The sequence below is a fragment of the Zingiber officinale genome, chromosome 2A (assembly GCF_018446385.1).
Source record: "Zingiber officinale cultivar Zhangliang chromosome 2A, Zo_v1.1, whole genome shotgun sequence".
Lineage (NCBI taxonomy): Eukaryota > Viridiplantae > Streptophyta > Magnoliopsida > Zingiberales > Zingiberaceae > Zingiber > Zingiber officinale.
In genome coordinates this window covers 169868307-169879488 of record NC_055988.1, presented here as the reverse complement: position 1 = coordinate 169879488, position 11182 = coordinate 169868307, and the positions used below count along the sequence as shown (strand labels likewise).

Sequence of the window (11182 nt, the reverse complement as noted above, 5' to 3'; positions counted from 1 at the left end):
GCTAGTTTAAACAATTTTGGTATCAAAGCATATCTTTTTTATGGTTCTATAATTACTGTTATAGTAGAGTCCTTGCGTAGGATATACTGCAAATTAAACAATGCCTTTCTTACTTCTTGCTACATCTTTGTAATGCTCATACTGAAAAAAAGTCTTGTCCTTGAGTGCATTTTCTTTGATATCTTGGAAGACTCCTTCAGTGGAGCAAGTTGCATCTATATGATAATTTGATTCAGTAAGCCTATAAAAAGTATTAAACAAATCTATTATCTTGCTTGCCTTGCAACACAACACCACCTGATCCTGAATACCATGTCCTTTACATGTTGTAGATGATTGTCATTTTACTCTGTTACAAGATCACACTGAAAATGGTTTATGTGATGCGATCACTTTAACAAGTCGAAGATATTGTAAACTAAAGTTTCTTGTATTTCACATGTTGACGTTGTCATTGCATTTCAATTTTTGCAGGTATCTCAATGCCTTTATGATGGCACCTGTCGATATGGCATCTGAATGCATGAGTCTCATACATCAGACATGATTTTCTTGTCACTTGAGCTTCAGGAAACATTCTTTCTTTCCTTGGAACACAACTTATTGGAAAAATGAATTCCAGCTGAAAGTTCTGTCAGCGAAGATTTGATAAACCATTTTCATATTTAAAAGTAACATTTGCAATTTGAAGTCATTGCTCTTCATCATAGTTTGCCTTCAGTAGTCTGATTGCTTTTTAATTAGGATTAAGGAGGGAAAAAGCCTTGCAATGTTTGTGACAAAAGTGATCCATTTTGTTTACCTGGTTTTCTACCTGATATCGATGGATCAGACTTTGTTTTCATGGTGACATGTCTGTAAATCTACTTTTGAAGCTCTTGGATAATGAATTTGGTTGGATTGTATCTAACTCGCATCCTTTAATTGCACTATTATTGTCAAATGATCTTCTGATGATACTTTGCATGCTATTATAATTATTACTCCCTTGGCACTAATGATCAACCGAAGATTTGGTTAGCAAATAAACATAATAAGGTAAAGTTAATCGATATTAATATCATTCTGCCGACACTGCATATGCCAAATTTCCAGCTAGCTGTGACTTTTCATAACCATGGCGCACTCCGTGAGTCACCTATCTATAGTGGCACAGCATCCATGATATATGATGACGTGTCACCTTTTAATTGTCATAGTTGTGATAAATACATTTAGAATTCGGTCATTTTTATCTTTGGAAGAACAGCAGATCCTGCGGATGGCGACCTCTCACCTCCACTCGTCGGCGGTGGAGCTCTTTAGCAGCGGAGTGAATGCTCGCTCCATTTCCTACCTTGGCAGTTTTCCTTTCTCAATTCCTTGGCTCCGGAGGCCTCCCACAAGCAAAGCTCGCATCTAGGGGCGGAACTTGCAGGTTCGCCAAAGATTGATTGCTGGAATGATGCCAGAAATCCACGTTTCCTTATCTTTTCCTGGCTTCTCGTTCGGAAATTTATAATTTTCTTTTTGTTTTCTTCGATCAGCTTGCCGATTCATGTTAAAAGTTTGAATCTTTGGCGTTTCCGATTTGGGTTGAGATTTGCCAGCGTAATTCTTTTCAATCGAGATGCTGCACGCCAAGTCGGAGTCCGATGTTACCAGCTTAGCCCCATCGTCGCCGCCTCGATCGCCGAAGAGGCAGGCCTACTACGTGCAGAGCCCGTCGCGGGATTCCCACGATGGCGACAAGTCGTCGACCATGCAGGCGACCCCTGTCTTCAACAGCCCAATGGAGTCGCCCTCGCACCCTTCCTTCGGGCGCCACTCGCGGACCTCGTCCGCCAGCCGTTTCTCCGGACCGTTACGTTCCTCCTCTGGCCGGAAGGGGTACAGGAAGAGAGTGAACGATAAAGGTTGGCCCGAGTGCAATGTGATCCAGGAAGAAGGGTCCTATGATGACCTTGACGACGACAAGGGGTTGTCGCGCCGTTGTCAGATCATTCTAGGGTTTGTAAGCTTCGTCCTGCTGTTTACCCTCTTCTCTCTAATCATTTGGGGAGCAGCACGGCCGTATAAGCCAGACGTTATCGTCAAGGTATGTACTTGGTCGATAAGATATAGTTTATTGTCATTTCCTTTCAATTTGTCATTCACAATTCAATCCATCTTCTTTATTTGGGATCACATTGTACATGTGCTACTCATTGGAGGTTACTGTGTAAAAAGCTTTAAGCTTCAGGTGATGAACTTTTCCTTCTACTTAAATTTAGGACATCATGATAGTCTCACCTAAGAAACTCAATATGCATGTGGCTCTAAGATCCGGTTGGAGATTCTACCATCAATGAAACCAACAGAACCTTGAGATGATTATCCATTTGATTGGTGATTTAGATTATCAAAGCTTATTTCTCATGGATTTTTGTCTTTCTTACTGTGATGCAAATTGTTTAGTAGGTGTTAGGCATGTTGCGGCGAGCTTAACTGTGTCATCCCATTTAAGAGATATTTGACTGTCCTTTTGTATAAGTTTCAAAATGTTATGTCTGCTTGATAGATTTTTTGTCTGGAGTTGCATTATGTAACACACACTGCCTTTTCTCAGAGCTTATCGATGGATGACTTTTACGCTGGGGAGGGTACTGATGCAACTGGTGTCCCGACTAAGATGGTAACACTCAATTGCTCAGTGAAGATGAGTGTGTACAACACTGCTGCTATGTTTGGCATTCATGTTACTTCAGGCCCAATCCGTTTAATGTTTTCGGAAATCGCAGTTGCTACCGGAGAGGTGAGTATTCTTATCTGCTGAATACACTTATCGTAAAGAGGTTTTGAAGTTTAAATGGAACAACTCTAGTTCTTGGATGAGCTAATTGCCATGTTTTCTTCCTCATTGCAGTTACAGAAGTATTACCAACGTAGAAAGAGCCGTAGAACCGTATCAGTTGTATTGCGCGGTGAAAAGGTCCCCTTGTATGGTGCTGGAGCCAGCATGACTTTGTCCAGCACCGGTGGAGCTGTGCCCTTAACGCTCGACTTTGACATCATATCACGCGGATATGTGATCGGAAAGTTGGTGAGGGTGAAACACCAAAAGCACATTTCTTGTCCTCTGGTTGTGGATTCAAGCAAAACCAAACCTATAAAGTTCTCCCAAAAAGCTTGCACTTATTTTTGAGCAATGTCGATGAAATGGAAATCAGCAAATATCGTGCAACTCGTTATCTTCAGAATGAGGAGATGAAGAAGAATAACATTTAAATCTGATTTCCGAAGAGTTAGCTGGATGCTTTTGCTGTGAGCTCTCTGTTTATTGTAATGTTTGTAATGCTATTTAAAATAAAACTTCATATGGTTTTCTAAAAATCTCTTCTATGGTTATTATGGCTATCTGTAATCATGGAGTCAAATCCTAACTAGTATAGAGATGTCTTTCTCCATGCACTTTTCATTTGTTGAGGTGAGTAGTTATATGTGATTTATCTCTTTTATATTAGTTTGGGATACATGATTTATTTCTTTCATATTAGTTGAGGATAAATTAGTGGAAGCATTAGAGGTAACTGAATCATCTTTTACCACCATAGCTATTTGCAATCAATCCTTGTGTTATGTAACAAGAAGTCCCTAAGGCGTAGCACAGCTGAGGGCGTACGGTTTCGTGGCCGAGAGGTCTAGGGTTCGATTCTCAGAGTGTCATTGTCTGAGGTTAGCGTCCTGGCTATGCGCTTTCAGTTATATACTTGTATTTACCTCTTTCCATATTTGTGAAACTGATTCTAGAGGGTTGTTGATGTGACGGTTTTATTTATTTATTTTTTTGTTGTTGTGTTATGTAACAAGAAGATTCATCATCTCCTATCCATAATTAGTTCATAACACAGAAGACCATTTTTTTGCTTAATTATAAAACACAGTCGGAACTGATTTGATTAATTTACTTGAAAGTTAAGGTCGAGCAAATTTTTTTCTTTTTCTTTTACGCAACATTGAAGCTAAGAATATTAGCTGTCTCTCTACCCAAGCAACCAAAGAACAAATCATTTGTCATAAAAGAAAGTTCACGTTAATCAATAAGATCCAGTCCAACTTTTGTTGTTAATTATTATTATTCATCGCAACTTCTGTATGAATATGTAATTCTACTAGAAGGGCCTCGCAGCTTGGTCAGACCCTCTAGTCAAAAAATTAGATATTTACAAGTTAAAATTCAGCTATGGTATATTATAAATATCCAATTGCAGTATATTATAGATAATTTATTTTAATGAGTATCGGATCTAAGAATGTTAACTGTCAAGATAAACCTCTATATATGTATTTCTTTGATTTATCTAGCTGTTTTATGGAAACGAATAAATTTTTCATATAAGGAGAGTTTGATTCCAACATAGCATAAATAAATATCTACGTCGTCTGAATTATTTATGATGTTAGCTCATCCGTATGGTTTACCTGTACTTTTTGAATTTATCCAATGGCAGTGAAAACTTTAGTAGGATCATATCTCTAGATGAATGATCAATAGAATTATTTGGACACTAGCATATCTTTATCATTCTACTGTAAGTAAAATTTTTAAATGATTCACGGTGATTAATTTATTGGTTCTAATTTTTTATAATTCAGTTATTTGGCTTTTTCAAATTGATCAATATGCTCTATAAATTTTTTTTACTAATTATTAGAATAAATTTAAAAGTGGGAATGGCTTGTTGCTCGTAGCCAACGTTTGAGAGTTGTATTTCCATTGAAACAAATTCATTACATTGAAACAAATTAATTTGTAATGTGCCACAGTTAGGAATTGATGATGTCTGATATACTATGAAAGCTTTTTGCTGGGCAATTTAATTGGTTTGTTAAACATTAATTACATTCATGTGGTAAAAAGGTGATTTGTTCGTCACCAGTATCCCCGTCAATCCGTCCCTAGGTCAACACGGAAGAGGTAAATCACGGATGACTACTAGCCATTAGTGTAAATGGTCAAGACATGGGGAAAGTTATGCTCGGTTACGGTGAATTTCGATCCTAAGATCTCATGTGACAACATATCATATTTTAATTATCGCACCGCCCCGAGAAAACAACATTAATTACATTCATGAACTTTGTTAATCGATTTTGATGTTCCTTGTCTTGATTCACTGAATACTTCCGACCGGGTGAAATGAATCGAACTAGTTCTCCATTAGTAAATTTAGCTTGGCTTTCTGTGCATGTTCCTCGTTTGTATAAGAATAATTTATACTCCACTCACTGAGACAGCGGCTGTAGTTCAAAGTATTTAAATTAAATATCATTTTTTCCCTTCAGAAAATGTCATTGTCTTGTATCATGTAATTAAATTATAGCTAAAATTGTTTATTCACCGCTCTTAAAATTATAAAGTTTCTTCGATAAGTTTACTAAATTGCAAATGAGACGATATTTGTTGATTATGATGAGAAAAAGCATGGCAAGTTGTCGTGCTATCAATTTTGAAACCATGTAGTTAATATAAGAATACTAAGTTGATAGATTGTTTAAACATTTTTTTATTTATTGTGGTCAATGAAAATTTTTTATAAAATTAAATTGGTCATATAACTAAATAATAATAATAATAGTAATAATAATAATAATAATAATTAAAATAGGTAAATGGACTGAGATAAACAATCTATTATTCTTATTCGTTCAAATTTTCTTTTTAAAAAAATTATAAAACTTATAGTTTGATTATTTTTTCAAAAAAGGAAATAGTGAAGTGTTGTTTTTGATCATTTAATGGCCCGTACGTACTATGTGGCTTTGAGATCAACTTGCTCCCCTAATTAAGAAAAAAAATAATCAATTTTTATTGCGTGCGGGAATTCATCATTTCATTTGGATAAAGGTTGATATGAATGGAAGGAAAAAAGGGCAAGAAAGAAGTCGAGGTATACAAACGTCATGATGAAGGCAGTTCTTTACTCAAATCATGAGTTCCATTTCTATTCCCATTCCTCACGAAAAAGATATGTTATTTACTTTTATTTTATTTTTTATGATGACTAAATCGTTTTATGCTTGGGGCAAGTTAGTTTTTAATCAAAATATAAACCAATTATAATCTTTTTCTCAAAATACTCTTTGAATTTTGAGATCTTCAAAACAAAATTACAAAGCAATTTGTAATCTAAATTTTGAATAAAAATTTAAACACTGCCATTTTATATAAATTCTAACTTAGGAATTAGTTTTAATGGAAAAATAGTATGAAGTATTTTGTGTTCTGATTTGGGAACTAGATTTATAGACAAAATTGTGGTGAATAAGGAATGCTGTTATCTGAATTTAGCATGAATTTTAAATTTTAATCTTGCAAATTAATTTACAAATTAGCCCACATTATTAAAAACTATAAGAATACCACTTTTAAAGTTTAATTTTTTAGCTTAAACTAATAGTTTGTTTTAAAATAAATTTGAGCAAAAATTAAAAGGACTTTTTTTTCAAATCATAAAAGACGCCCCATTTTGATTTTTTTTAATCAAAATAATATTTCATCACTTTGTAAAATGACCCAACTATCATCCGCTATATTGATCTCATTATTATCTCTAATCTATATTTTTCCCCCTAAAATTTGAATCTGGAGTGCGTACTGTAGCAATTACGAACTCATATTTGCTACATAACTATAGTAGTTACGATTTCATAATTGTTACAATTAAGCTATCACATAGTTGTAATAATTATGATTTCATAGTTATTATACAATTGTAACATGTGTGTATTTGTAGTTGTTATAATATAAGTAGATAAGCAAATTGAATCTAAGTAAATATCCAAAATATAATAACTTCTTTTCTTTTTCTCTAAGTTCAGCAAGTGAGTGACAAACACAAAATGAGGAGGGGCACTTGCTCTTCTTTGAGGTCTTCCTTTTATAACTCTACTCTGGTCATATTATTCTAATCATTTTCATTTTCATTTTACTTTAATCTATATCCAACGTTAATATATAATATGAATTAAAGTTATTTATCTAATATTCATATTATAATAATTATAAATCATAATTGCTACAATATACTCGGTTCATTTTCGTTTCGCTTTCGATTTAAGATTTAAATAGAAATATAGATGAGATATAATAATAGAAATAGTATAATAATATCAAATAATATAAGGAAGAATAATTATGTCATTTTTTTATAAGATGACGGGATGCTTTTTTAAATAAAAAAAATTGTAACATATTTGAAGAAATAAGGACGTTCTTAACATTTTGTCTAATAAATTTCTGTCAAAATATTATAATTAGACAAAATCAGTGTATGAAAGACAATGTCATAGTCACCTATTGCTATGAAAATGATTTATGAATCATGTGTAATTCATAACACTAAATCAATTGTCACCATCACAATCATTCCCAAGTATCGCACCACTACCCCACATTGATTCAATTTTGGACTCATCATTAAAAAAAAATTATATATACATAAATAAAATAAATAAATAAATAAATAAAGTAAACTAATTAATATTGAATTTAATTCAATGCATTCGCTGAGGCACGAGGAAAAGACAGCATTAATCGACCCCCACTAAATCTCTGACCACTTCCTGACTCCATGCGGAAGGTTTTTTACAGCAATTTTATTTATTTATTTTTACCGATTTACTATTAAAGTTAAGACAACCAAGTTTTTTACGATTAAAAATAATTAAATATAATTTATACGTGTAACTCGATAAAAATAAATAAAAAATGATTAATTTGGATCCAAACTCCACTTTGGATCCGTTTAGTTAGGCTTTTGCGGATCGGGTAAGTTGATTAATTTGCCCGCCCGTCGCAAGCAAAACGGAGCATCGGATTCGCTCGCGTCCTCGACTGCGATCCGCGTACACAAAGCTGACATCTCTCTGTTTCGCCGTCCTCAGCGATCGTTAATGGCGACGTAAAAAACATTTGCAGTCGCACGTCTCCTGCAACTCGAGCAGAGAAGAAGACGCACTGGCAAGAGCACGAGCGAGAACTTATAGCCAGAAACAACGGCAGCGTACGTGGAGAACGAGGTGCGCTGACCTCTCGCTGCTATTCCCCCAAAACCTACCATAAACTTGAAGCAGGAGAAAAAGGCGACGGAGAATCGAAGAAAAGATGGCCTTTTGCCATCTCTCTCTCGCCCGAACACGGAAACGCAAGGGACTTTGAGTTACCTCAAACCAACCCACGCCGGGAAAGCGGAGAGGGAGAGAGAGGAAAGGTGAAAGAGATGGCGGACAAGAAACACGACATAGTACAGCAACAGTAGCTCTGGTGCAGTCGGACAGCAATGGTGATTGGGGAAAGATGACAGCAGCTTTCCCGATGCCGTGGAGTGGCGTGGAGATCTTTCACATCTTCCTCGTCACTTATGCTATCAATCTCACCGAGAAAGTTATTTGTTTTCCAGGCCATCTCTTCGCATCATAACACCTAATTTGCATTATGGGGATTGGGGAGAATTAATTGACACATGAACGAGTAGAGTAACTAGTTAATAAATCGACAGAGAGATGAAAACGGAGTCTTTCTCTTCTTCTACATGGAGACTAATAGCACACAGACATATAGATGAGCTAAAACAGAGCATTAAGAGCTAGATCAGGTAGATGTTTCAGCTCTGCCATCGCCGGGATTGCTCATCGATCTCGCCAGCGGAGTCTCGGAACCTGAAAAGAATACCGAGGATTCATAGATTAATTCGGCGACGCAGAAGAAATGTGATGTACATGGAGAGTTGTTGCAGCATCGTACTTTGCTCCGCGACGGTGAACGAACGCTTACAGTGCGCGATGGCGCTCTGAATCCCGTCCTGCTGCTGGAGGAGAGAGTCGTCGCGCCGGCGAGGAGGCGGCGAAGGAACCGCCGCCACGGCAGCCGACGCGGAGCGGCTTTTTCCAAGCCTCTTGCAGACTACTCTTAACCCTGCAGCCAGGATTTTGCCGCCGCCCGCGACCGCGAACGATACAGGTTGCGGCGAAGGCTCCAGCGTTTCTTCAGCTGGCAGCGTAACCGGCGGGGCGGCTTCCTCTGCCTGCGGCGGCGGAGGTGGCGGTGCGTCTTCGGATTCCGCGTCTGTCTCCTCGGCCTCGACCTCGGCAGCGATAGGCTCTGCGGCCACCGCATCGGCAGCCGGAGGTAGATGGCTGGTGAGCCGCAGCCTCTCTGCGTACTTCCTCGACACGCGAACGTAGAGCGGCTTAATTTTGTTGAGGTATTTCTGCAGCATTTCTCGAACCAGCTTCTTCTCTGCCTCCGTGGTCGGTGCGCCAGCGACGGTTGACTCCTCCGCCAGGGGCTTGGCTGCACGGCCTCCGCCAGTGCTGCGGGAACCGCCGTCATTCAAGAAGAAAGAGACTAAGGGGGCTTCCACCACCTTGAACTTTATAAAAAACTTATTTTGCTGGAGTTGCTCTTTCTTAGGGGATGCCGACGCCGCTGCCTCCGTCGCTACGGAGGCGGAGACTTCTGCGGCGGGCTCGTCCTCCGCTGGCAATAACTTCGGCTTTCGAAGCCCGAGCAAGAAGACGCGGAACTTGGTGGCGGTCCGGAGGAAGTACGCCGGCAACTGGGGCTTCGAATCAGCCTCGGAACCACTGCCGTCAGCGACTACGATGGAAGAAGGGTCGAAATGAACGAACTTTCCTTTTAACAACAGGTCATCGGAGGAGGACAAGGTATCAAAACCCACCCCATCGCCGCTTCCATCGGAGCTCACAGCGAAGTTAAACTCCCTCTCCACCTCCTTTCCCGCGCCAGTCATCTCCTCGAGACTCTTCTCTTCCGACGCATCCTCTTCCTCGCCGTCTGAAACGGCAGCAAACTCGAGGTCGAAAAAAGGCCCCTCGTCGTCCCCGCTATCATCGTCCTCCTCCTCCTCGTTATCGCCCGAGGAGCAGAGTACGGAGGCTGCGAGGGTGGAGCCGGCGCCGGTCAGGTCAACGGCAGGGGAGGAAGCCTCGCCGCCGCCGCCGCTGCGTAAGTATTTGAGGAAGCTGAAGGAATCCATGGTCCGTAAATGCAAAGGAGAAGCCTCTTTCTGCCTTTTTTAAACTCTCGTCGTCGTCGTGTCTCTCTCTTCCTTCAGCGACCTCTGCCAGTTCCACTGTCACGCACTGTGCCATTTTTTTTCACACTCATTTTAATTCGAATTTGGAAATAAATTTAAATGAAAAAAACACCGATGATTTATGCTAATATTTTTATAACCGATAAATCTATAATAACAATCAGTCCAATGATCCAACCATGCAACAGAGCCCCTGTAACTGCAATGGTATCATTAATCACTGTGGACCATTTCACTGCACCGTGACGCCCACCACCTGTTCGTCTCTTTGCCAGAGAGAGAGAGAGGGGGAGGAACATGGCATGGTACGGCGCGAGGACGAGTCGGCAGATGACCGACGCAAGGCTCAGCTCGTCGATGGACGTGGTGGTGGCGAGCGAGCCCTTGCGGGCGCGGCGTCCGATCAACGTCAGAGATTGCACGCGTGCGTGGAAGCGAGTGGAGAGCATATGCAGGACTGGAAGACGTGATGGTTGTAGTGGCAGAGGCGTAGTAGTGTTACAGTAATTGGACGAGCGAGCGAATCCCTATGTGTTCGACGTATTGCTCACATGACTCTGTTTTTCCTCTGTTGTTATTGGGTCACGATTAACTTGGCACATGAGCCCATTGCCACGATTGCTCGCAGCATACCTTTCGCAGTGTGCAGAGTAATCTTAAAGGGCAACGTTTGGCTACCTACGAAGCCCATGACACGGTTACAAAAAATAAAGTTTCGGTATATATAAAAAGAAAACAACAAGAATAAGAAAAAAATAATTAAATATGGTTGGAAAAAAAATCAGAAGAAATCGGGGCATGAATATTTTCTTTGAAAAAACTTCCTAACTCGGTTTTAAAAGGAATAAATCAGTTTAATCTAGATTAAATTTAACTTGATCGTAACTTTATCAAATTAAATCTAAATTAATTTTGATTTAGGCCGACATATTCTTTATCTTCATCTACCGGTTAGATTTTGTTGGATGCCAATCCTATTTAAATGAGTACTTTTATTTCATATTTGATTATTCAATTTATTTATTTATTAAGTATATTAATAATTAAGAATAAAATAGTTACAATTTTTTAAAAATAGTTTTAAAGAAGGATATCATATTTGA

The 11182-nt window shown here is 38.8% G+C and overlaps 2 protein-coding genes across 2 annotated transcripts; one reads left to right on the top strand and one right to left on the bottom strand.

Annotated features, from left to right (window-relative positions):
• Positions 1-1262: 1262 nt before the first annotated feature.
• LOC122043211 lies at positions 1263-3351 on the top strand. Its single transcript, XM_042603728.1, has 4 exons — positions 1263-1417; positions 1527-2077; positions 2588-2773; positions 2885-3351. Exons 2-4 carry the CDS (start codon positions 1610-1612, stop codon positions 3161-3163), a joined length of 933 nt encoding a protein of 310 aa, XP_042459662.1. The 5' UTR covers positions 1263-1417; positions 1527-1609; the 3' UTR covers positions 3164-3351.
• Positions 3352-8428: 5077 nt separating this feature from the next.
• LOC122043210 (probable membrane-associated kinase regulator 2) lies at positions 8429-10565 on the bottom strand. The gene is made up of 2 exons (XM_042603727.1): positions 8765-10565; positions 8429-8679 (listed from the first exon to the last, which is right to left on the bottom strand). The coding sequence occupies exons 1-2, from the start codon at positions 10017-10019 to the stop codon at positions 8612-8614; spliced, it is 1323 nt and encodes a 440-aa protein (XP_042459661.1). The 5' UTR covers positions 10020-10565; the 3' UTR covers positions 8429-8611.
• Between the last annotated feature and the right edge of the window lie 617 nt (positions 10566-11182).

Coding starts and splice junctions, on each gene's coding strand:
- LOC122043211 (XM_042603728.1), top strand. CDS start 1,610: ATGCTGCACGCCAAGTCGGAGTCCGATGTTACCAGCTTAGCCCCATCG. Junction 2,078..2,587: donor AGCCAGACGTTATCGTCAAG/GTATGTACTTGG, acceptor GCCTTTTCTCAG/AGCTTATCGATGGATGACTT. Junction 2,774..2,884: donor TCGCAGTTGCTACCGGAGAG/GTGAGTATTCTT, acceptor TCCTCATTGCAG/TTACAGAAGTATTACCAACG.
- LOC122043210 (XM_042603727.1), bottom strand. CDS start 10,019: ATGGATTCCTTCAGCTTCCTCAAATACTTACGCAGCGGCGGCGGCGGC. Junction 8,680..8,764: donor GTTCACCGTCGCGGAGCAAA/GTACGATGCTGC, acceptor TATTCTTTTCAG/GTTCCGAGACTCCGCTGGCG.